Here is a 27181-nt window from a genome sequence, read left to right on the forward strand (position 1 = left end):
TATCCAATGCATAAAATTTACAGCAGAAGAAACGAGAGGCAGATAGAAAAGTATGCTATTGATGCATAAATGAAATTCTGCGTGTATATCAACAATATTATTAACCCAAAAGCTTAACTTAGTGAAGTTCTAAGATGTTACAAAGTTTCAATTTCCAGCTATGGATAGAACATAGGAATTTCATTAATTGAAACTTAAAAAGGTACCCGGGTACCGCGTCGGACACACAACGGTTAAACCAACAATAAACTTTTAATTACAATTTCATTTTTATTAATTTTATTTTCATTTCAATAAGACAATTATTAAAAAGATAACGCATTTTTTTACCTAAGCAAAAATTGAATTCGATAATAATGTTTTGTCTCCCGACAATAATGTTATTTGTTGAATTTCTCGACAAACATATGATTACGGCCTAAAAGCCAACTGTCAAAATCCACTTTGAATGGAAATTCCGGACAAACCGTTACGCGCCAATCACAGATGTTTATAGTAACCGAAAGAGAAAAGTTTTCTTTTTCATAAACTGTTGTGAACTGTGCTCGGCTAGTAACAGTTTGTCCGGAATTTCCATTCAAAGTGGATTTTGACAGATGGCTTTTAGGCCGTAATCATATGTTTGTCGAGATTTAATCTATAATCCATAATCGGGTTAAAAGCAATGATAAAAAAAAAAATCCCGGGACCATTTATCCAAAAGGATTGTAATTCCCGGGAGCTTACACCATTTTTATATTAAAAACGTCACTTTTGACATTCGCTGAAAAAATCGTGACAAAATAAGGAAGAAGAAGCTGTATTTTTTCGTCCGTAGGTGAAATTTTCGGTTCTTCGCATCAAATATTCTTGATAATCATTATTCGACTGTTCGAAACTGCTCAAAACCAAAGATCCAAACGTTCTTGATTAGAATTCATATCAGTGAAAGTGAAATTTACGGTTTGAGTGCGTGTGTAGCTGAGGTAAAGTTGTTCTCTGTGTACCATCAAACGACGAGAAGACGATTTTTACACCAAGGACAGTTGTATAGAAAGAGCAAAGTGGTCACGCTCATCACACGAGCAACTCATCAGACGACGGTGCGTATATCTGGCTAGAGCAAGACAGCAAGGGGAAATTGTTTTGATTAAACTGCAGTTGTTCGCAAAAAACTAAAACCACTGATTGCTTTACTGGCAAGGAGACGATGTCACATCCTGCTTTGCTCGGCCAGAGCACCGATAAACTGCAACCCGAACAGATCATTGCATAAACAGAAAATTTGACAGTAATTGAAACATCCAGAACAAGACAAGTATGGAGGGTGACATTTGTCGGGTCTGTCGCTGCGAAGCACAATCCGATCGTCCACTGTTCCATCCTTGCATCTGCACGGGAAGCATCAAGTGGATCCATCAGGATTGTTTGATGCAATGGATGCGTTATTCGCGAAAGGAATACTGCGAACTGTGCGGTCATCGTTTTTCGTTCACGCCAATCTATTCACCGGATATGCCCCGAGTCCTACCCCTGAAGTACGTCGCCGGAGGTTTACTAAGTTCGGTTGGGACCGCCGTGAAGTACTGGATCCATTACAGTATGGTGGCAGTCGCATGGCTCGGAGTGGTTCCCCTGACGGCATACCGAACGTATCGTTTCCTGTTTTCCGGCTCTATCGAAATGCTTCTGACGCTACCGGGCGATATCTTCTCGACGGAGAATATCGCAATCGATGTGTTCCGGGGATGCTTTGTAGCCACCTGTACCCTGTTTACCTTCGTCGGTCTGGTCTGGTTGCGGGAACAGATCATACATGGTGGAGGGCCGGATTGGTTGGAACGAGACGATCCACCGGCGGTGCAGGCCGATGCAAATGAGAACGAGGAACGGCCTAATCCGGTCGAGAATGGGCAGGAAGATAACAACAACAACAATAATAATAACAACAATGATGATAACAATAACGAGGAGGAACACAACAACAACAATAATAACAATTTTCTGGACAACAATCTGATTGAGCCGCAGAATCGGGTAAGTTTGATAGCGATTCATTCTTTTTTTAAACTTCATCTTACAAAAACCATTGAACATCGATTTGGTGAATTTGAACTGCTTTGGATTGTGTTAAATCTTTCCGATTTCCAACAAAAAAATTGACCCATTAATGAAGAATGTTGATGGCAATAGATTTTATTTTTTACTTGAATTTCTAAAAAAACAAGCACAATATTGAGATCGTTGGTATTTTTAGTTTATGTTAAAATTGTGCTTGGTCGTCTTTGGTTTAACAGTGAGCTCTTAATTACGCAGTTTTTAAATTCGCACAAGACACGTCATCATATGTTAATTTGAATTCCCAATTTCATAGGGGCGACCACAGGATGCGGCCGTTGTCGGTGCGCCTGTACCACCACCGCCGCCACCACTACCACAACAACCACAGGTAGCTGCTCCAGCACCGGCGGCTGTTCCCCCTGTCCCAGCCGCACGGATCCCGGAAGCTCCACCAGACAACATCCCCATTGATCCAGCAGAACCTCCACCACCACAGGGCGATGGTGAAGGGGATCCAGAAGCTGTTAATGAACCTGCTGAAGCCGCTGCCGACGAAGCCAACTGGAATCCAATGGAGTGGGAACGGGCGGCTGAAGAGCTGACCTGGGAACGGTTGCTGGGTTTGGATGGATCGATGGTCTTTCTGGAGCACGTTTTTTGGGTTGTATCGTTAAACACACTGTTCATCTTTGTCTTCGCTTTCTGTCCGTACTCGATTGGAAACTTTCTGATTTCTTTTCTGGGAATAATAACCCCCGGCAAACCACTGCTGCACTTTCACGGACTTCTGACCACTTTGCTCGGTTATTGCGTAATTGGAATAACGCTGGTTAAACTGCACGCCATTGCTAGGCTCTTGCACTGGCGTCGCCAGCGTCGAATACTAGGTCTGTGCTATATTGTGGTGAAAGTGTCGCTTTTGTCGGTAGTGGAAATCGGAGTGCTTCCACTGGTGTGCGGATGGTGGCTGGATATTTGCTCGCTACCGATGTTCGATGCAACCCTCAAGGATAGGAAGGCCAGTTTCAAAGCAGCCCCAGGAACGTCGCTGTTTATCCATTGGATGTTTGGGATGGTGTACGTGTACTATTTCGCGTCGTTCATCGTGCTTCTGCGGGAGGTGCTTCGTCCCGGGGTGCTATGGTTTTTGCGTAATTTGAACGATCCGGATTTCAGTCCGATTCAGGTTAGTCGAAGATCATCGTTTTTTTTTAAGAAAATCCGTAATCAATTTTCAACATTCCAGGAAATGATTCACCTTTCGATTCTTCGTCACGCGAGAAGACTTATCGCTTCGGCCATCATATTCGGTTCAGCCGTTCTGCTGATGCTTTGGGCACCGATTCAATTTCTCAAATCGATCTGGCCAATGTTCCTACCGTATACTCTATCCGGCGATTCGGAAGTCAATGAGTTGAGCTTGCAGCTTTTGCTGCTTCAGGTACCTATTCGACACTATTCCACTGTGTTCACAATTTCAAACCAATCGTTTTTTCCCCTCAGATAATCTTGCCCGGTTTCTTCGAGCAGTCACACACTCGCATTTGGCTTAAGGGGCTGGTACGGATCTGGTGCAACGTTGTGGCACGCATTTTAGGCATAAAAAGTTACCTCCTCGGAATGGAACCTCGCCCAAATGAGGATGAGGTTCCACCAAGACAGCAACCGGAGCTGGGAGTAGGTCTGGCTGCGGCCCACCAGGCAATCATGCAGCGGGATGTCCCCGTCGGTTTCCAACCGTACGATCGACCAGCACTTTTCGCAGTCCGGTTAGCTGGTCTTCTGGTGCTGATGTGTATAAGTCTGGTGATTGGATCGCTGATTACACTCACCGTACCAGTGTGGATTGGACGCCACGGGATGGCGCTGTGGTCAATGGGATCGCACATTACTCCACCACCGAATGCGATTGCGACTGGAGCGGAAACACCGCCAAGACCCCACGAACTCTATACTGCCGCGATGGGAACGTACTTTTGCTGGATTATATCACGAGGAATTGCCGTTGCGGTGAATCTATTTCCCCAGGGTCGAAATGCGGTTATGGAACGAGTAAAACATTGGATGTCCGTTGCAACTTCCTACGCCCTGGCGGCGATGATTTTCGTGCTGATGCTGGGCGTTATACCACTGATGTTTGGACTTTTGCTCGAGCTGGTTGTTGTTGTACCGTTACGAGTTCCGTTGGAGCAAACACCGGTTCTGTTTCTGTGGCAGGATTGGGCTCTGGGAGTGTTATACACAAAAATCGCTTGCGCGCTTACATTAATGGGCCCGGACTGGGCATTGAAACGAGCCATCGAACAAGTCTACCGCGATGGTCTACATGATATTAATCTAAGGTTCATCATTCGTGAACTAGGCGCCCCAGTCATAACCTGCTTCGGCCTCGCTTTAGCCGTTCCCTACGTCATCGCACATTCAATTCTGCCACTTTTCTTCACCAATCAAGTAACAAGGATATTAATCGCCCGCCAGATCTACCCATTCTTCTTGCTGATCGCATTCATCGTCGTGATCGTAATTCTGCAGATCCGTCAGTTCAAGAAACTGTACGTGGCAATCAAGAACGACAAGTATCTGGTGGGACAACGGCTGGTCAACTACGACCATCAGCGCAAAAAACGTTCGGAGGCCGCAGCCGCGGCAGCGGCAGCTGCAGCAGCAGCTGCTGCTGCTACATCGCCGGCAGCGGCCGCTGCTGCAGGTGCTGAACAACAACAACACCAACCAGCCAATGTTCAGGCTCAACAAGTGAATCAACCGGACGATGAAATACGACAACCGGATCCGGCAGTGGCTGCAGCCGCCGCCCAAGCTGTACAGTAGATTCTAGAACGGGCAGGTACACGGAATCGACATCCTACTAGCGAATACAAAGGTTCAGGAGTGTGGGATGCGGCTTTGAAGTGTGAGAGGTGAGAATTTCTACAATATTTTGTAACAGGGTGTTTGTCATTTGGGATAGTATCATTTAGCACTACTATCTATTGAAATTATTACTACTATCATTTGGAATATATTTTTTTATCTTTAGTAGAATAGTCATTTGGTATTTTAAATCGTGATGAAATTAACGGTCATGTGACAACGAATATTTGGCATTTTCAGCCGAGCAGAAAGTGATGATAATGTTTTAAGTGGGCTGTTAGAAATAAAAAAGTATTTTTAACCCTTTAAGGCATGATTTTAAATTTTGCTTGGTACCGTGAATGTTTCAAGTATAAAATTGGTTAAAAAAATAATGTGTGATGAATGTTGATTTGATATTGAATTTATTTGAAATGAAAAATATGAATTGCACTATTTTTTCATTGAATCTGTCTTTCCGACTGGCTAAGACCATAGTTGATCCATCTCGCCGTCGTCATGTTTTGGTTTCTCGTGATGAGTTTTTTGGTAATTTGCGATTACATGTAGATGTGGTTTTCTTTTAGGAATTTTTTTATTTCTTCATAGTTTTCACCTAATATTTTTTCAAGTGGTTGCATATACTCCAACGCTGGGTATTCGATTCTGCTTTAGTTGTATCGCGGGCAGTTGTATAGTAGATGTTTGAGGTCTTCAGTTGTCTCACACCATTCACAGTTGTCGTCTTTTTTCCTTCTTCCCACCCCCACTTTGCTCTGGTGGCTTCTGTTAGACAATGACCCGTTCGTATTCTCTTTAGGACTTAAACGTCGTCTGGGCTAAGCGACAGGTTTTTACACCAGATTTTCTTGTTAGGCCGTTCCAGTATTTGGTAATGCCACCTTCATTTTTTCGTCGGAGGGCGTCCTGTATTTCCTTGTCCAATCTTCCCATGTTGTGTTGTTGCTTAAGATGAGGGCATCGCTGTAAAAGGATTGTGGTTCACCGGCTATGGTTACGTCGGCTTTCTCGTTCCCGTAGTGACTCGGAATCCATCAAATTTTTATGGAGTTTGCCCTCATTCCGTTGAATTCGTTGTAGATTTCTGCCATTAGGTAGTTTTCTTTGAAGGTCTTTTCGTTGAGCAACATCTCATAAGCGCTCCTAGAGTCAGTGAAGATCACTGCCTTTTGCATCCTCTGTTTTTGACCAACTCTACCGCTTTGAAGATGCCTAGAAGTTCAGCATTCGTGCTGGAGAAGTTGTTACTAATCCCTTCGCTGGTTATTGATCCATCAGTTTCGTCGTACACTGCAAAGGCAGTCCGTTGGTTGCTTGGATGCTTAACGGAAAAGTGACTGCCAGAATGTTGCACTTGCTTCATCCTGGGTGATATTTTATAAGGATAGTTTTCACAATGTCGAAGTCCACTCTCACAAAGTTGCGTATCCGCATGAGAAACCGCAATTCCTGATCTGAGGAGTGAATTTGACATAGCAATTCTATGTTTTTGCCAGCTGTTTCCGTGCCGTGTGACTCGTTATCCATTTCTCTACTCAAAGTTGCGCTGATGAATGTCATCGAGGCGTCCTGTACCATGTAGTTATAATTAGTTCCCTTTTAGTGAGTGCTTCGATTCGTTGCTCCATAGGTCCTGCTTTGGCCAGCATCACGTGCACAGAGGTGCTGCTGAGGAAATTCATTCAGGAAGGCAAGTAGTGCCTCTTCGTGCGCTGGTTCGTTTGCCAGTGTTTCTCGAATCGAGGAGGGCAAGTTGTGATGCGGCCGTAGGTTGTCGAACTCCCTGCAGTTTATTAGTAGGTGCTCCACCGTGAGTCTAGTGCTGCTAGATGTACATATTGGAGGGTCGACGCGGGTAATGGTGTCGGCATGGGTGAGCCTCGTATGTCCCACGCGGAGGCGGGATAGCGCTCTTTGTTCAACTCGGTTTTCGCGGTCTGTCCACTTTTCGAGGTCTCCCTTTACCTTCTGAGGGTAGCCTCGGAGGGTCCTCCAGTGAGTGATGAAGTGTTCAGAGGTCATCGCCTTGAATTCCCTGATGATGTCGGATGACGGTACATCATTAGAGAATAGGGCGCGAGAGTGTCGCCCGAGCGCGGCCAAGTGGTCAGCATTTTCGTTCAACCATCGTTTGTTCAACCATCTGCAGGAATTTGGCTCTGTCAGCCCGGGGAGGATCGCCTGCTCTGGTGGATACAGCCAGACTGATGTCAATGTTTGGACCGCGGTCGTGCCAGGCGCGGTTGTTGACCCGATGTAGCTGTGCGACTGTGGGAAGAGGGGCATTGGAAAGCATAGTGTGTATGCCCATAGCTGTTTGTAGTAGATGGCATTCATCACCCGATGTTTTTTCTAGGAACCCCATGGCTCGTCTTAGAACGGCTACTGCCACTGCCTACCGACAGGGAAGGACGCCGGTTTCGACGCAGGCAGCTTCGGCGGGGGTGCTTGGCAGCAGGTTTGAGGCTGATCTGATTGCTCCGTGATACAGCGGTGCGAGGATATCGATTAAACCCTCCCAATTACGACTGGTTATTTCAAGGCCATAGAACAGACGACTGTGGATGAGGGCCTTGCTGATGTTAAGTGCGCTTTGCCTATTCCACCACGGGTGTTTCGAACTGATGGTGCGGACAAGACGTTTCCTGCTTTCGCAATCCTTTTTCACCCGTCGAAAGTGTAAAAGGAACGTCATCTTACGGTCGATTATCACGCCAAGTATTTTTGGCTCTTTACAGAATGGTATTACTGTTCCAGCGAGTTTGACCGGCCGGTCGGTGGCTAAGTGGTAAGAGTTGCAACAGTGTGAAATAGCGCATTTTGGGGCGGAGATGCTGAAACCGACCGAGTTGGCCCACCGACCAACGGCGTTTACGGCAGCCTGCAGCTTTAGTCTAGTGCGGTCGGTCGTTTTCCCGGTCGCTACAAGAATCACGTCGTCTGCGTAGATAAATACAAATATGCCTTTCGGGAGCGTGGCAAAGAGGGAGTTCATGCTGACTAGGAATAGTGTGACAGCCAGCGCCAAGCCTTGGGGTACCCCGTTTGCCTCCCAAAATAGGTCTGATTGGTTTCCTGCGATACCTACCCTGAAGCTTCGGTCACTAATGTATTGTTTTATGAAGCAGCCAAGGTTTCCGCGGATGTCCCATTGATGCAGCTGGCGAAGCATTCCTTCGCGCCATACCGTGTAGTATGCCGTGGCGAGATCAAGGATGGCAATGTCCGCATGCAGGTCGTTGGCTATGGTGTCGCTTAAAATTTCGCCGAGGCAGCCTAAATGAATACTTGTACCGAGTCCCTTTCGGAAAGCGAACTGCCGACGATCAAGAAGATCCTGTTCCTCGAGGAGGGTTAACAGGCGTCTGTTCACCATGTTTTCCATCGTTTTCCCAATGCAGGGGAGGAGACTGATGGGTCGGAAGTCATTCGGGCTTCTGGTTCCTTCGCATTTCTTCGGGATGGGGATCATAAGGGCGATTCTCCAGTTGTCGGGTAGGGGCTCGCCTCCCCAGATCCTGTTGAATCCGTCTAGTACGCGCACGCTTGGCAACTGGAGGTAGTTGTCTTAACAGAGGATAACCGACGTCGTCGAGTCCGGCAGACTTGCCTTTTGCTGTGCTTAGAGCAGTGGCAAGTTCCACCCGGAGCAAGGTATGTTGTAATTTTGACTCGCTTCTGGCATGAAGATTGTAGGAGTAGCTTCTGTGGCTGTCTTCGTTTTGAGAAAGGAGGGTAGGAGGGAGGAGTCCTCCGAGATCGACGCGAAGTGTTTCCCGATTTCGTTTGCAATTTCCGAAGGTTCAACTGTCGTGGTACCGTTGAGCGATAGTTCAAAACCGTTTGTCTTCTTTTGCCACTAAGGGCATTTACCCTTCTCCACAGTTCCGCAGTCGACGATTCGGAACTTATCCCGCCCAGGAAGGCTGTCCAGCAGGCCTCCTTGGCTTTCGCGATGGCTTGTCTAGCCTGATTCCTGAAATGTCGAAAGTCCGCCGATCGCTCATCCCATTGATGATGGTCAGGGGGAGTATTTTTAAGAGCTCGAAGAGCTTTTCGTCGATCTTTGATTGCCTTCGCTACTTCTGGGTTCCACCAGTGAACCGCCCGGTTTGGTGGTGCTCCGCTAGTTCGCGGGATGCATGATTTTGCGGCCTGAGTCATAACTTGTACGAGTTCCTCTGGGGAGTGATTGCGATCTCGATCGAGAGCGTCCGAAATGTTGTCTTCGTAGGTGGGCCAATCCGCTCGATCGTAGATCCAACGGCGGCGTCGCGACGTGGATGGGGGCAATCGACCATGAGAGATTGTGATAGGAAGATGATCACTGTTCCCGATGTCGGCTAGGACCGACCATCCGCAGGCTCCGGCGATGGAGCTAGAGCATATAGTTAAGTCTATGGCGGATGTGGATCGGCCCCGGAGAAAGATTATACTGCCATCGTTTAGCGTCACGGCATCGCTATCTTCAACTGCGTCGATAATGGCGTTGCCGCGATGGCAACACCTTTTTGATCCCCACACTGTGTGATGCGCGTTGAAGTCACCCATTAGTATGAACGGGGTCTGCAGTTGCTTGAACAGATTCCGCAATTTGTATATGGATGCCACCGCGCATTTTATAGGGAAATTGATCTTTCTGGCGACGACGATCAGGTCGGTGTCCAGTTTTACAAACTCGGACGGAAGGTCAGCTCTAGTTCGTAGGCCTACCGTCTGGTATAGGTTTGATCCGTTAGCTGAATCCCAGGTGTAACGGTGCCCGAACCACGGTGATGGATCCGTATCGCATTTTATGTGTGTCTCTTGGATAGCGAGACAGATGGGCGCTGAGCGAGCAATCATGTGTTGGAGGTCACCTAGATTTGTTCTCAGGCCGTTGCTGTTCCACTGAATGGCCAGTGTGTAGTTTGTTCCTACGGGTAGAGGGTCAGAGATACGGTTAGGACCCCGATTCCTCGCCGGTCGGCTGCTGGGCCTTGTCGAAGTTGGTAGAACGGGCGGTGGGGGGAACGCCGCGGTTTTGCTTATAGGGAGCGCTTGGCCTGTTTGTGCTTTTGTGTAAAGGGTAGAGGCGACAGCAATTGGGATCTGGTGAGTTATAATATGGTGGGAACTTACCCGGGAGGGACCCGGGTTCACCGCGCCGGCAACCGTCGGGGACTCTTTGGATGTCTCCAGCACTTCCCGAGTCGGGGGCGGCGCGAGGGAGGGGGCTTTTTTGATGCATGCGTTTTTGTTGTTATTGCTAATCTGGTGTGAATCCGAGCAAACGGATTCTGCTGACGGACTAGTGGAACAGGTATTGATATTCCGTTGCGGCTCGTTCGAATCGCTGTTCCCGTAGTGGAACCGTACTGGGTGCCACGAGCATTCGGCAACAGGGCTTGGGTGACGGGGATAACGGTTGATGTTGCTGTGGTCTGAGCGTTTGGGGGTGGAATCCAAGTTGTTGAGTTCTTTGTGTGCTACTGAACGGGTTGGCGTGTCGGGCGAGTGATTGTAGTTCAGAATTTCGATGATTGACGGCCGGGTGCCGTCTGGTAGGTGTTGGCTGGAAGGGTTTAGGGACAGTCGGTTGGTTGCTGTTGCATTTAGTCTAAAAGTACTTGCCTAGGTAAAACCCGGGCTAGAGCTTCCATTTCCCGACGGTTTTCAGCTTCCCGGGATTCAGGAAATAAATAATAAATTTCCCGGGAAATCCCGGGATCCCGGGAATAAAGAAGAAAAATATAAAGGTGAATGATTTTCTTGAAAACAAAAGAATAAATCGAAAAGTTTTCAAATCCGTTTGATTGCATGTATATATGTTAGGGTGGGGCAAAATGATCGTTTTTTCAGCACAGCACTTTTTTGGTTCCTTTTGGGGTCCCAAAAAACTGTGCAAAATTTGGGGTCGATTGGTGTTGACCCGGCGTAGCGCATTGCGTTTGAAATTTATATGGAGATTAGTATGGGAAAACCTACATTTCTGCATTTTTAATTCTACAGACTACAATTCTTCCTGTAGTATGCCAACAAATAAATAGAAGTTTAGTCCAGGATATGCTGAACAACTTTGCCGAAGGATGTATGGAGTTAGAATGTCTATAAGCCGAGTTATAGCTGTTCAAAGTTCAATACATCGAATTAAATGCCAAAAATCATTTTTATTGCCAACACTGCGGGTGTACCAATGGTATTTCATATAGCATTCCAAAATAACATTATTTTTTTAGATTTACCACATTGGTATGTTTGGATGAATTATTCAAAAGCCTTAGCTCAATTTCATGAGGTAGTTGAGCAATAGGGCGTAATGAGGGGTGATGGGGGGGGGGCTTTAATATGTAGCAATTCGAACTGAAGTGTTGTCGAGTTGGAATGTTCAGATGAATTATTTCAAAACATTTACACATTGTACTACGCATAATAGTAACGATGAAATAAAACATACTGTATCCATTTGCCTTGACTTTTATCAATAGAAGTTATGTTACAGACTGAATTTAATTCGATGTATCGAACTTTGAACAGCTATAACTTGGCTTAGAGACATTCTAACACCATAGATCCTTCGGCAAAGTTGTTCAGCATATCCTGGACTATACTTCTATCTATTTGTTGGCATACTACAAGAAGAATTGTAGTCGGTAGAATTAAAAATGCAAAAATGTAGGTTTTCCCATACTAACCTCCATACAAATTTCAAACGCAATGCGCCACGCCGGGTCAACACCAATCGACCCCAAATTTTGCACAGTTGTTTGGGACCCCAAAAAGTACCAAAAAAGTGCTGTGCTCGGTTGATGCGGCTATGATTACGTTTTTCCATATAACAATGCCCCACCCTAATATATGTCCTAAAGGCAGTTGGCAGAAAATGGCGATTTGGTGGCCTACACATCATTCAATCATTCGATAACTCGTCAATAAGTTTACGCAACATCAACGTCTTTTCATGATTTTTCTTGGCTATGTATAACCTAAATTTTAGTAATTACGATTACAATTGGGACTAAACGCAGCTGCTGGAGTTACTGTCCAAAATCGGAATTCGTTGTTCTGATACGATGGAAATGTAACCAATTTAATGCAAAGCACCTTCTTTAGTAATCTTGAATGAAAAGATCGAGCTGCTTCAGGGTAGTGTGCAGTTACTTCTGATCAAATGAGAAAATGTGTTATATGGAATCCATTTCCGTCACAGTAAGATCAGCATCATTTCGAATTAAGTGTGAATCAAAATCAAGCAGATAATGGACAAACTGTACAGCGATGGACGAAACCCACCATCGATTTCTTGTTACGGGTGAGTATCTGGATTGTTTGATCTTATCCCTTCAAAAATCTTTTCTGCATCCTTGAAAGCGACATTCAAAGAGTTTGGATGCACATGATGTTGGACAGATACAGCGTTATGTATTTCTTTTCATACATTCAAAAATTTACAGATATTACACCTACGGTATAACAAATTAAACGAAATATGCATTCGATGAACCGACCAAATATTTCTGCAGACGTTCTAGAAACATTCCTTATTTTAAATAACGTTTGCGTTAAGCATTATATCACTAAAAACCATCCCAAGTTTTGTAACATACACTCATCGATTTTTTAAGAAAGTACCGCGCGTCACAAATGCTACAATCTGCGTTCACTACTCAATCCAAATGTTTGCCGGTAAAAATATTTCCTACAGAATTTCTTTCGCAGAACGTAAGCCTTTTGGAATAAATTAAAAATCGTTTTTTCCCGGGATTCCCGAATCCCGCGAATGAGAAAACACAATTTCCCGGGAAGCGGGAATCCCGGGAAATCCAAAAATCCCGGGATTCCCGGGAAATAATTTCCCGGGATGGAAGCTCTAACCCGGGCCCGCGTCAACAGCCGCCGGGGGTGTATCGGGAGGACCCGGAACGTCCCCGGTCGGGGTCGACGCGGGAGGATTGTTTGTTTTGTTTCGGCTGTTGAATTTAATTGCTTTTGTTGTTTGCTGACTGCCGGGTTACGCGTTTGCGAGCTGTTGTGTTTATTCCGAGATGGTGAATGGGTTGTCGGGGTCCGATGAGGGTGCCTGATTTAGGTTGTTCAGTGATGCTGTTGAGCTGAAGCGGGACCAAGACATTGTGGAGTCATTGTTGGGTGTTAGCAGAGTCATGTCGGGAGCTGCTTTGGAGTTCGGGCTTCTAGATTTATCAGTGCCACTTTTTCTTTCTGGCGATTGGATCTTCTAGGTTCCGACAGGCTGAACGGGCCGATAGAAGTTCCCGCAACGGGGGTTCGATCAATAAACTTGCCCTTTTTGGCTTTCGTTCCCGTAAAAGCGTTTTCGTTGGTGTTCTCGGAGAGGTTGGTGGACTGATGTTTGTAAATTTCGATTACGGCTTGTCGGAGTTTGGCTATTTCGGCGGAGGCTGCTTGCAGCTGTTTGGCCTGCTTGACACAGTGTTCCTTGAGAATATTGATCATCTGGTCTTTATTGTCTTATGCGCTTTGAGCTTTGCTTTCCTTCAGGGTTGCTAGTTCGTTTTGTAGCTGGGCTATGATTGTGTCCCTTTCGTCGTCGTTGGTGTTTGCTTTGATGGTGCTGGCATAGGTTGGGATTTGCGATCGTTTGGTTATTAGAGCTCTGGCTCCGGGATAGGTGATGTTATTGTCGATTTTTGCTTTGGTAATCATTTCCTCCTCAATGAATTTGAGACACTCCCGGCCACGTGTCGAGTGTCCTTGTTCGCAGTTGATACAGAGGCTTGGGTTGACAAAGGGGCTTTTCCTTTGATGTTTCATGTTCTTTGCTGCAGTTCAGGCAGGCGGCGGGGTTTGGGCAGAAACGCCCGAAGTGCCCGCACTTCAAGCACATCATCGACAGTGGGTAGTACGGGCAAATACTGGTGCGCAGTAGACCAATATACACGTGCTCCGGAAGGATGGAACCTGAGAATGATAGGATAACCAGTGGTGTGTTCGTCGGTTTTTTGTCGACCATTTTTGTGATTCTCCGAACTTTCGTGACCCCCTGAGTCTTCAGCTCTTCTAGCTTCTTCTACGTCTTTTGTGTCGGGATCGTAGATAACGCCCTGTACTATGTTGAGTGTTGGGTGGGGGATGATCTCCACCTTTTGGCCGCCTATGAGCTGGTTCATTTTCTGTAGTGCTATAACGGTTTTCTTGGATCGGGTTCTCAGTACATATATGTATCCCTTTGCCTCTTTTGTTGCGCTCACCAGCTTTCTTGGGTCAGTCTCAAGCACAGCTTGTACCGATTTCAGGATAAGGAAGGGATCGGCGGGAAGACGTTGTTCCGTGTTTCTTGGCTCGTCGATTGCTCTTAATAGTAGGGTCTGTTGGTCAATTACGTCCCCGGAGTTCATGTAGCCGGGGAGAGATCGACTAAGGGTTGGTTCCCCGCCCCAATCGGGGGGAGGGCGGGCGCGGTATTTTGTTATTGTTGGTGAAGTTCGTCACAAAACTCTCGTACAAGTCACTACACACACGGGCACCGGTTCGACTCTAGGGTTCGCTACTACACACTCATATAAATCGCCGACGGTCGGCAATTTAATGGAGACGCAAGTTTTTCACTTAGTTTAAATATTTGGTTTGGTGAAGGCGCGGTCGCGTTTATCGATTTGAAGTTTCGGTGGAGGCGCGAGTTGTTTACCTACTTGTGAGTCTGCGCTCATGTTATCTGGTACAACTTTGGATGTCCAATTTTCTCGCGAAAATGCCGTAGTAAGCTTTGAATTTTGCTAAATTGGGTCGGGAATGACCCTTTGGCGGCTCCGCGGCCCCTTGGGGTGAGACGGACCCGTAGGGAAGCGACTTTTGATGCACTTGATATTCGCACTACTGATCGGGAGAATTGACACTGCACTCGTGTGAACTATCGCTGGGGTAGCGAAATACGATTGGAGCCGGATGGCTGAGGCCGAGATTGAAAGAAAGATCCGGGTGGCGTAGGCCGAGCACTTATTTTCCAGGCGATCACGAGCCAGAGAGAGAAAAAAATAAACTCAACCGATCACTCCAAGTGGTTGATACGATCTGACCAGCTTTTTCTACCACCGAGACGATATGCTTTCTATGCGTTAAGAGTCGGTCGAAAACGTATCCAATATGGGGGTGCGTGTTGACCAGCTCTATGTTTTCTCCCCGTACTTTTATCTTAATGTGATCGGTGCTTCTTCTAGTGAACGGAATTACGACTGACTTGTGCGGACATACACATACAGACACATACAGATTCCAGTTTGTCGAGAATTCGCCTGCCATCACGATGATTGCAAAGTGATCTGCAAATTGTACCAGTTCTCCGTTTCCCCTAGAAAGGTCGTATGAACAATAGCGGAGATAGAGGGCATCCTTGTGGAAGTACCTCAGTGACCTCCATCTCGATTGTGCTAGGCTCCATTCTTAGCAACATTTTGCGACTCCTCAGGTATTCGAATAGCCATGAGACTAGTTTTCCGGGTATGCCTGCTTCTGCCAAGGTCTTAGGTAGGGCTGTAGTGTTTACCGAGTCGTACGCTTTGCTCACGTCCAAAAAGATAACAAAAACCTCTTTTTTTCGCATTCTTTGCATCGTGGATCGAGCTGACTACGTAGTGTAGATGCTTAAACGTGCTTTCTAAACCCGAAGGAGAGTGCAGGTAGTAGCTGTTCGATGGTCGCTAGTTCTGTTAATCGGTTCTTGACTACTGAGTTAATGAGTTAGTTCTTGGGGATCGGCCTTACCTCCGTAACTCGCCATGACTTTGATATATTTTTGGAGACGAACACTCTGGTCAGCATATCGCAAATTTTGGCTAGCATATCTGGGTTTAATAGTTTGAGCAGACATTGGGACCCGGGGCAGAATGGCTTTTTCTTTGACTCCTCGTTTTTCTGGCCATTTCATAACCATCAAGCGTCTTGGCGGTAGTCACCATCGGTAGCTGTATTGAGTGAAATTTGTCGCTGAAATAGAGATCCATAAACTGCGTGGCCTCTACTTCCGTGAGGTCGATCTACTTTTTGTGTTTTCCAGTAAGCGCTGTGTCTACTCCTTTGACTAGATTCCAAAGCTGCCTGACCGGTGTACACTCGTCGATTTTTTCGGTCAGTTCCCTTACGTAGCCGCGTTTGTCTTCCTCACTTCCTTTTTGAATAGAGCTCTCTCTTTTTGGAGTAGGATGAAGTTGGATTGGTTTCAGTAGTATGCTCGGAGTGCTTCTCTTTTAGAGGTGTAGAGTGTGCCAGTTTCTTCCGTTCACCAAGGTTTGAGAGAATTGATCTTTTTATTATTAAGTGTGTAGCAGGAGTTTTTTACCGCTTCTTCGATTACTGATTCCTTCTCTTCTGGACAGTAGATGAATTGTGGTCTGATGCCGTTCAATTTTTCTACCAAATTGCGTTTGTTGATCTTGGTGAAGGTCCTTCCGGTTTTTGAGATTTTGTTGGTGATTTCCAATCGGATAGTCATATGGATACTACCGAACTCTTCCTCTTGCACCGACCAATTGGACTTTCTCGCCAAACCCATTGTTGTAAGCGTGAGATCAATTGCTGAGTTCTTTTCGCCCGGGAGGTTGATCATTTTTGGGGTGCCATCATTAAGCAGAATCAAGTCGGATCGGTCGATGAAGCTGCGTAGCAGTTTCACACTGTTGCATGCGTGGTAATCCGGGCTCCACGAAGGATGGTAAGCATTAAAATCGGCTCCAATGACCGGCTCCACCTTCAGACATTTCACGAACGCGAAGAACTTTTGTAGATCCTCCTTACATACGTTTACATGTCGTCTGATCGGCTGTAGGTAAGCCGATATGAGGTAGATCGGGTCGAAGCCCTTCGCTATTATGATCCTGACCATTTCCATAGCCTCGAATTTCGGAAAGAAAAACCCTTCATGTCCTATTTCCTCGTGTATCAGAATTCCTACGTCGCCATATCCTTCCGAACGTCTACTGGAGATTAGAGTGTGTGCTTTAAAGTTGAAGGGTTCTTTGTCTTTTAGCCAGATCTCTTGTAGGAGTGCCACTTGTACCTTGTTTGAGGTCATGCATGTGTAGAGTTCTTTTTTCTCAGTTTATCGGATGCTTTGTATGTTGTGTTGAATAATGTTGAAGATTTTAAGCTCCATTAGCTATTTTGGGTGAATTATTCTGGAGTTCCGTGTCGTATTTTTCCTTGATTAATTGTTGTAAGTCCATGCTGACCTCGATTAGAAGTTGATCCGTGTTAATCTCTATTCTTGCTTGTTGAATTTTTTGGCTCAATGTTCTCTGGATGCCACTTACTGGCTTTATCCAGTAGTTGCTCTGACAGAGAAGCATTAAGTCCTGTCGTAGTTGTTCGAGGAGTTTTTCAGTTTCCGTGACTGTGGGGATTACTAGAGCACTCTAGTTAGAGTGTGGCTAAGAGGCCATGACGTATCCAAACGAACATGAAATTTGACGTATTTCTATTGTGTATACGTCAAATTCCATGTTCGTTTGGATACGTCATGGCCTCTTGGCCACACTCTAACTAGAGTGCTCTAGGGATTACCTCTTGCTACTACACTGTAACTTTCCCTGGTCCCGACCTGGGGTGAGAGGGCGTTGCGATCGCACGAGGTGTTTTTAGTTTTAGTATTGTTTGCATCCCGGAACCCGGCTCGTTTCGGCACAGCACCAATGTACAACGGCTGAGTTGGTGGAAGGTCGGCCATTTCCAGAAAATCAGTTTCCAGTCCCGCAAAACGGTTTTGGGTTTTTATGTACCTCTTTCCTGCTTCGGCATATGGGTCCTTGCTGATCTGCATCTTCTTCGCGATTTTTTTCCTCCTCTCTTACCTGGCACGATTTGTTGTATGGGGCGTGTGTTTGTTTGCAGTTTACACAGAAATGGGGACCCACACTTTTGACATTCGGCTCTTGCTCTTTTCCGCATACTCTGCATTTCACTTTTCCGGCGCACTTTGAGCTTTTGTGTCCGAACTTTCAACAAAACGAATTCACAATATGTACAATACTGTTCGGAAGTTGACACCGTAGATGTTCATCGAACCTTGGGACCTCATACTTCAGCGGCTACAGATAGAGAAGATCTACAAGTGACGCAGGTTTCGACTTCGCTTGCGTAACAGATGATTTGAGATTTTTAGTTTGACATCCTGGTATTTTCTCGATTTGTGGGCTTTTCCACGAATGTTTTCCTGCTTTGCGAGCGTGTTGTCATTTCTGCCTCTCCTTTTGCCTTTGTCAATAGAAAGGTATTGCAATTGGTCTGAAAACCGACTTATTAACGGAGGCCGGGAGGGCCGAGTGACATATACCATTCGATTCAGTTCGACGAGTTCGGCAAATGTCTGTGTGTAGGGTAAGGTGGGGCAAATCCGACCGTTGGGTAAACCCGACCCCCCACTGTTACCGCAAATCGGAAGCACTACGCGAACTAATATCAATGGTGTCGTGTAGAGCATCGAAAATAATCATAATGGTGGCATGACAGCATTTTATAAATCTACATTGAGATGCTCAAACGACAAAAAGTGTGTTTTTAAAACTTTTGATTTGACTTTTGTGCATTATTGCCTACAGGATATTTCTGATTGTTACAGTGATTGCATAAAAAATGTAAGTGGATTTAAATTTTTTGATTGAAGTCCTACAAAGTGCGTAGATGAATTTGGTTCAACCTTTTTCATAACTTTTTTTAATTGCATCGTAATGAAAAATGACGCGGTGGGGCAAATCCGACCTCTAAGTAGTGGGGTAAATCCGACCGCTTTTTTGCTAAGAAAAAGTTTATTTATCAAATTGAAATATATTTTTATTGTCATTTTTTATTATTTTTATGAAAACTGGTTCATAATTACAAACGAAAGACACAAAAACGTGATGATTATAGTATTCGTCAAGCAATTGCTGCGATGAAAATGGAAATATCATTACGTGCTATTGCTCGTGATTTTAGCATTCCAAGATTGACATTGAACTCCATTTTCTTCATGTTACAATTCAATAACACAACATTCATTGATTTATCATTGAAAAACCATATAATTTGAATAATATCTGCACTAAATCGACCAAAAACATAGGGGGTCGGGTTTACCCCACCATTTTTGAAAACAGCAAAAATGAACATTTTTGTAAAACGCTTGTATCTCAAAATATTTTTAAGATCCGAATAAAATGCTGTATATAGAATGTTGCCCAGGACTTTCACCTTTAATTTGGTATATAAAACGACTTGATTTGATGTAAAATGAGCATTTTACAACCAAAACCATTTACTAGGTCGGATTTACCCCACCTTACCCTATGTATGTGTGTGTGTGTATATGCGTCTGTGTGCATGTACGCGAACAAAATGGTGGAAATTTTTCAAAATGTGACCACAACTGCTTCGATTTGTAGTACTAGGTCACTAACAGCCATTCAAAGTCTCTTTGGTCACATTGGCAACCATCATCGGTTCCGGAAGCCCTGGCGGAAGTATCCGAATTCAGAATAACAGTCACATCGGTTTCTCGGAGATGACTAGATCGAACCAACCAAACTTAGTCTCAAATGAAAGATGTTGCGTCCCCGTAAATGGCTAGTAAATTTCATCCCGATCCGACTTCCGGTTCTGGAGTTACAGGTAGTGACGTGCGATCACATAGCAAATTGCGATTCAAACCGATACTCCGATGAAAGCAAAAAAGGTAAAAATTTCACTTACATGTCTCTCAAACAACTTAAATTTGCAGTTCTAGGTCACCGACGGCCAACCAACTTTCGTTGACTACATTGACGACCATAGACGGTTCCGGAAGTGCCCGGGAAAAGCCGCCATCTTTCAAAATTAACGAACTCACATCAGTTTCCCGGAAATGGTTGGGCCGATTTCCACAAACTTAGTCCCAAATGATAGCTATAATATCCCCACAGATGTCTAAAAAATTTCGTACGGATCGCTTATATGGTTCCGGAAATATAGACTAAACCGTCCGGTCACATATAAAATACCCTCAAAAAAAATTTTCAATACGGGGACCCCATGAAATTTCAGAAATCGAGTTCGTATTTTTGATGCCAAACATCTTTAAAATGATGCGTCGAGATTTTATGTTATATCGAAAAAAATTTTTTTTTGTGAAAATCGACTTTTTGGAACTTAGCCGATTTCGCTCCTTTTTTCAATTCATTACCGCAGCTGTTTTTTCTTTTGCAAAATTTTAGAACTCGAATAATGATTTCTTTTCTTGTATATAGTTGGCAAGTCATGTATAATAAAATTGTAATGTATACATTTGAAAGCTTTTAATAAATATAAGCAACTAAAAAATTCTAGTGTTCATGATTGAGAAAGGCACAATAGGGATCTTTAGGGGTGTGCGGGTTAAGGCATATTCTGATGCAGATTAGTACCGTGAGTTAATATCTCAGTCCTTTTTCAATTTTTTGGCCCGAAACTATTGAAAAAAACATTTTTTAGTTTGTTTCCTTTTAGGACAATAACACATCCAAACCCATGAGACTTGCACGACCCTATAGGTTGCCTTATCAGATCTACCATAGTTTGCAGATGAAACTTGAGATGGCAGGTTGCTAGCGGATTGACAAAGTACCAGATCATGCTGTGTGGGGTGCTGTCCCGGTTAACAATGAGGCGAACGAGATATTTGCAGAAACGTCATTTAGTAGGACAACTGTCAGTTTGCTGGTTGAGTTTAATTTGGTTTTTTAAGTTTAAAAATCATAAAAGAATAATTAAGGTTTAAGAATGATATGAGTGTACTCGTAAGGACACCCGCTACCAATACATATGAAAAACTGGCACAATTTTTTCAAATTAAAGGTCCCTATTGCACCGCTAGGTGGATTAAAACAGGTTTTTAGGTATTGGCTTTAGAATTTAAGCTAAGTGTCATATGTATAGAGATGGTCGGGTTTCAAATTTTTCGAACCCGAACCCGACCCGATCCCGAGATCTTGAAAATTGAAAAAACCCGAACCCGACCCAAGCCCGAAAATTTTAATATAGAAAAACCCGTACCCGAGAATGAAAATTTTGTAAAACCCGAACCCGACAACTTTACAATTTGAAAACCCGAACCCGAAAATTTAAAATTTGAGGAACCCGATCCGAACCCAACTTGCTAATATGGAGAATCAACCAAAAATCTCGAAGATTTTTAATTTTAGGTACCCTAGCTGGACCCTAGGCTCATTTAAGAATAGTAGAATCACTCGAATCTGAAGTAGCACCATACGCGTTGAGTTATATCTGTCTATGGCAAAACGAATCACTGATGAGTAGAATCCGCATTTATATTTACTATTATTGAACGTCGTCGTCGATGTTTTAACCGGAAACAAAGGTAATTCGACGGCTTACTCATGGGGAAACAAAAAGCTTAATGGTGACAGTTTCAAACAACCTTGCCCGTCAACCAAAATTTCTAATTTTTTATCAAAAACCATTCTTGCAAGGCAATTTTGTATAATTTATTACATGCATTAAACTAAACTATGACGATTGGCAAATCGTATTCGACAGTTTACATGACGTAACCCACGTTAACCCAACCATGTTTTGTTCAAAACCCGACCCCGATAATTCTTAATTTGAAAAACCCGAACCCGACCCGAGCCCGAAAGTTCAAAATTTTCAAAACCCGGACCCGACCCGAACCCGATAATTTCAAATTTGAAAACCCGGAACCCGCCCCGAACCCGAGAAGCTTCAATTTATAGAACCCGAAACCCGTCGGGTCCGGGTTTCGGATCCAAAACCCGACCCCGCCATCTCTACATATGTACAGTCGTGATTCGCTGGTTGGACACTTTTTAACTGGACTGCTTTTTAGTTGATGGACCTCCGCTAATTGGACCATTGTCCAACTAAAAAGTATCTAAATGTCAAAATCTTATGTCAAATTTACTTTGACAATCAATCTGATAATTATTAGAGCTGTGAATAGATGCAATTACACTACTAACGTCTCCTTTAGAGAGTTTTTGACATCTGTCAGTCGGTCCAACTAACGAATCAAATTCGTTAGCTGGACAGAGAGCTTTGCCGAGAATCTGATGTCAATCCTTGGAGTACTGTTCATCGAGTCGTGAAGGGAAACATCAAATGACCATCGACACCGACTGAAATGTGCTGCGGATAAGCTGAAGGTTATTGTGGAGGGTCTTTTTCGTAAGCACGATCCAACACGCAGAAAAAAATTTAGTAAAAATAAACAAATTTTGGTTTTAAATAACAAGTTTCCCGTTTGATATAGTGACAAACAAGATTCAGGTTTGATTTAATCAATACTGTTAGTTGAAATTCATTTGTAGGCTTTTCAGTAGTTTCAACAAATATATCGTTTGAAACAACAAAATCATGATAAGTTTAACCAAACAAACAAGCTCGAAGTAACAAAAACAAATCTTTTGTATTAACCAAAGGAGAGAACAACTCAAATTTAGCTGAAATTAAACAAAGATTCTGTTGATTTTTAACAAAGGGATCAGTTAGATCTAACAAATTTTATTTTGATTCAACAATGTTTCTATTTAAAATGTAAACAGAAGTATTTGTTGAATCAAACCAAATACATGCTTCCGAAAAACGCCCATTTCATTTTGAAACAGTCATTCGCCACGTTTTAGATTCAACTAAACGTTTTGATTCAAAAAGGTCTGATTCTTCTGCGTGGACGACGTGTCCGTCGATATCGGACGACGTGGAAGAACCAAAAATCCTGGAAGTGTGCAAGTTTGGTGTTTGAGAATGAAACAAAATAAACCAAATGTGTGCAGTGGGCTAGCAGTGAGCTCTCCGAGCTGTTCCAAAGCCTTACTTGATCGCAGTTGCGTTTTCGTTCGGTCTGGCTGCCAGAGGCGGAGATGAAGAGCGAAGAGATTGTAATGTAGTTACAGTAGCTTTCGTTTCTCCAGCGGATTACCCAGAGAAGACGGCCGGAGGGTGCGACAAGGTGCCCAAGCCAGTGTAAGGCGGTAGAGTGTTGATGAGATCCATCCTGTTTCTCTTGTTTTACTATTTAAATGAAATGATACACTAAATACGCGTCAATTCTATGCAAACTTAATCGTGGCGACAGGGAATCGAAAGTTTAATAATAATACTGGTATAAATTTGATACACGTATTGTAGTTGAGCGGGGCTTGCCGACGGGAAAATGACCTCGGAATGTACCGCTAGGTCTCTGTCATTCTGAAATGGGTCATTGGAAAATCGGCAGAGCTAACACCTCCCACATCCCGAAATCGAGTTGCTTGCATAAGGAAGCCAGACCATATGCAGAAAACCTTTTTTTGCCTTTCTCATATAAAGAAAGGCTATGCAATCACTGTAAAAATCGACTTTTTAACGGAGGGCCGAGTGTCATACACCATTCGATTCAGTTCGTCGAGATCGGCAAATGTCTGTGTGTGTATGTATGTGTGTGTATGTATGTGTGTGTGTATGTGTGTGTGTATGTGTGTGTCATTTAAACTCACACAATTTTCTCAGAGATGGCTGAACCGATTTTCGCAAACTTAGTTTCATATGAAAGGTATAACGCTCCCATAAGCTGCTATTGAATTTTTAGTTGATCCGACTTCCGGTTCCGGAGTTACGGGTTGAAGAGTGCGGTCACACAGCAAATTCCCATAGAAACTGGTACCACCATGATGTTCAAATGATGTAAAACATATTAAAATTGATGTAACATTACTCTAGTTTGCGGGTCTGGATCACTAATGATCAATCAAAGCAGCTTTGACCACATTGGCCACCTATGACAGTTCATGACGCCCCCGGGGAACCCGCCAAGTTCCTAAGCTAATATCACACCCATTCCCCAACGAATTCTCTACCGATTTTTACAAACTTGATTCCAAATGAAAGATACAGTAATACCATTGACTGCTGCTGAATTTCATTCTGTTCTGACTCTTGCTTCCGGAGTTACAGGGGTGTTAGTAAGGATACACTGGAATTTCCCATATAAATCGGTACAATAGTAATACCTCAGAGGCTAAAAACTATTGAAATGGTCACCAAATTACTTCTAATCGCAGATCTAGATCACTGATTGCCAATCAAACATTCTTTGAATATATTGTCCACTATCGACGATTCCGGAAGTCCGGAATTCCGGGCATATTCCACAAATAAAGTCACATTGGTTCTTCGGTGATGACTGAACCGATTTTCTCAAACCAAGTCTCAAATGGAAGGCAAAATATGCAGCTGAGTATTGCATCAGAGCCCCTCCGCCCCCCCCCCCGCCTTGCCATTACATCTCCCTCCTTCATCACTACCGTCCCCTTGGACCACCCTCACGCCCGCATTTCCTTCATCCACCCCGTATACCAAAATAAGATGAAGGATTTCTGACGCATCCTCCACTCCCACTCTACTAACCCCCCATTCCCTCCACTTTTAAACCCATTCCACCAACATTTCAAAATATAATCACATGAAGATAACATTGAACTCATGCTGATTAAGCTAATTAAATACTATTCTTTTGCCTTCTCATATAGAAAGGTTACGCAATTGTTCCAGAAACCGACTTTCTAACCGAGGCCCGGAGGGCCGAGTCTCATATAACATTCGACTCAGTTCGCCGAGATCGCAAAATATCTGTGCGTATGTATGTGTGTATGTGTGTATGTATGTATGTATGTATGTATGTGTGTGTATGTGTGTGTGTATGTGACCAAAAATGTCACTCATTTTTCTCAGAGATGGCTGAACCGATTTTGACAAACTTAGTCTCAAATGAAAGGTGCAACGTTCCCATAGGCTGCTATTGAATTTCTAATGGATCCGACTTCCGGTTCCGGAATTACAGGGTGATAAGTACGAACACGCAGAAAATGTCGATTTTAATAAATTCTGCAATGAATGTATAAAGGTGAAATTTTTTCCAAAATATGACCACAACTGCTTCGATTTGTAGTATTAGGTCACTAACATCCATTCAAAGTCTATTTGGCCACATTGGCCACCATCCTCAGTTCCGGAAGCCCCGGCGGAAGTATCTAAATTCAGAATAACATTCACATCGGTTTCTCGGAGATGGCTAGACCAATTCGACTAAACTTGGCCTCAAATGAAAGGTATTGCGTCCCCGTAAATGGCTATTTAATTTCATCCCGATCCGACTTCCGGTTCCGGAGTTACAGGTTGTGGCGTGCGATCACATAGCAAATTGTGATTCAAACCGATACTCCGATGAAAGCAAAAAAGGTAAAAAATTCGCCAAAATGTCTCTCAAACAACTTAAATTTGCTGCTCTCGGTCACCGACGGCCAACCAAACTTTCGTTGACTACATTGACCACCATAGATGGTTCCGGAAGTGCCCGGGAAAAGCGGCCACCTTTCAAAATTTACGAACTCACATGAGTTTCCCGGAAATGGTTTGGCCGATTTTCACAAACTTAGTCCCAAATGATAGCTATAATATCCCCACAGATGTCTATGAAATTTCGTACGGATCGCTTATATGGGTCCGGAAATATAGACTAAATCGTCCGGTCACATATGAAATTCCCATATAAGCCGAAACTCAATTTTTTTTTCAAAGGGGGGACCCCATGAAATTTCAGAAATCGAATTCGTATTTTTGATGCCAAACATCTTAAAAATGCATGAAACGTCGAGATTTTATGTTATCTTGAAATTTTTTTTTTATAAAGATCGACTTTTTGGGACTTTGCCGATTTCGCACCTTTTTTTCAGTTCAATATTACCATGGCTGTTTTTTCTTTTTCAAAATTTTAGAACTCGAATAATGATTTATTTTCCTGTATATAGTTGTCATGTGATGTATAATAATAAAATGTAATATATGCATTTAAAAGTTTTTAATGAATATAAACAACGCACACATTCTCGTGATTCATGATTGAGAAAGGCACAATTGCACCGCTAGGTGGATTAAAATAGGTTTTCATAATACCACTGCCGGCCAGTGGGATTTGGAAGGTTAGCACACAGACACACTCACATATCATATTTTTCAATTAATAACATTCCTTGACCTTGTAAAAGTTTTAACGAGGAGGTTCTCGTATGTATTTAATAAACTACAATTACAATTAAAAAATAGCAATAATTATTCTACTCTTCAAACGGATTACTTACTGATATTTTTTCTCCCTTTACAGATATCAATTAGCTGAACAAACTATCAATCTAGTGGACGAAAAGAACGATTGGCAGGAGTAAAGGTACTTTTTGTTGTAGCTGTTTTTATTTTTTTACATATTTGGGATCCATGTATCATAGCAAAAAAAAATATAAGCATAATAATGAAAAACTTAAAAAAAATCAAAAAAATATTGTTGTTATAGTAGTAAAATTAGCGAGTTTAACCATTAAATGAATTATTACAAAAGGAAAAACAAAAAAGAAAAATCATAGCGTAAGATATTTATACTGAACAAAAAGAGATAAGATAAACCAGTTTTACTATTAGAGGAGAAGGGATTGCTTACCAGGTGCGAAATGGCATCAAAATTATTTCATTCGAAGCCGAAAATTTTTGCGTCTATTTCATTTTTGTAATGAATTGTAATCAAAATGAGGTGAAAAAATTTGCTTGTCTGGCAAATAAAACGACATGGGAAGCAGTAGATAAGCCAACATATGTACAGACACAAGCCGAGACTTTTCATTCAGGGCATCCACTTGCAAATTATCTCTGTTAGTAATCTTTTCAGGCAAAATAATAAATGGATTTTCCTCTTCAATTAGACACTATTGCAGGGCCCAGAGCAAACACAAGCTAATAAAGAACTGATCGTAATACAGCAAATGAGTGAATTGGGACCGTTATTTTATTCGAAACATTTCAAGGCAGTCATCACTGAGGCAAACCCCATTACATATATGTTTTGTATCGTGTTAGTCCTCCCGATGCTTGCTTAAGGTTCAAGTTACCTTTTTTGATCATGTGTTAGATTTGAACGCTGGGTAGTATGGGTAGGAAAAATTGTGTTCAGCTTTGCCACCGTATTATCCATTTAAACCTTTTCAAAACTCTAAAAGAAGAATATCAGCCGATTTATTAGATCACAACGATTCAAATCATACAAAATAGCTGCTGGAAAAACTATCGTTTTCGCTAAATGGTGCTTTTGAAAAAGTGGCTGTGATTTTTTGTCACACTACTACACCGTACTGGGGTACGCAACACGCAATGAAAAAACCACAGCGCTTTTTCAAAAGCACCATTCAGCTAAGCCGATAGTTTTTCCAGCAGGTATTTTGCATTAATTGAATCGTGATGATCTAATAAATTGACTGATATTCTTCTT

At 43.4% G+C, this 27181-nt stretch overlaps 1 protein-coding gene across 1 annotated transcript; it reads left to right on the forward strand.

The window, feature by feature from the left end:
* Positions 1–753: 753 nt before the first annotated feature.
* On the forward strand, positions 754–26687 carry LOC131693961 (E3 ubiquitin-protein ligase MARCHF6). The gene is made up of 5 exons (XM_058982265.1): positions 754–2016; positions 2354–3226; positions 3287–3481; positions 3544–4958; positions 26030–26687. Exons 1-4 carry the CDS (start codon positions 1300–1302, stop codon positions 4867–4869), a joined length of 3111 nt encoding a protein of 1036 aa, XP_058838248.1. The 5' UTR covers positions 754–1299; the 3' UTR covers positions 4870–4958; positions 26030–26687.
* The last annotated feature ends 494 nt before the right edge of the window (positions 26688–27181 follow it).

This window comes from Topomyia yanbarensis, chromosome 3 (genome assembly GCF_030247195.1).
Source record: "Topomyia yanbarensis strain Yona2022 chromosome 3, ASM3024719v1, whole genome shotgun sequence".
NCBI lineage: Eukaryota > Metazoa > Arthropoda > Insecta > Diptera > Culicidae > Topomyia > Topomyia yanbarensis.

Bases quoted from the DNA above. Each gene is read 5' to 3' on its own strand.
- LOC131693961 (XM_058982265.1), top strand. From the start codon at position 1,300: ATGGAGGGTGACATTTGTCGGGTCTGTCGCTGCGAAGCACAATCCGAT. The intron at 2,017-2,353 runs GTAAGTTTGATA...CCAATTTCATAG, and splicing joins TGATTGAGCCGCAGAATCGG to GGGCGACCACAGGATGCGGC. The intron at 3,227-3,286 runs GTTAGTCGAAGA...TCAACATTCCAG, and splicing joins CGGATTTCAGTCCGATTCAG to GAAATGATTCACCTTTCGAT.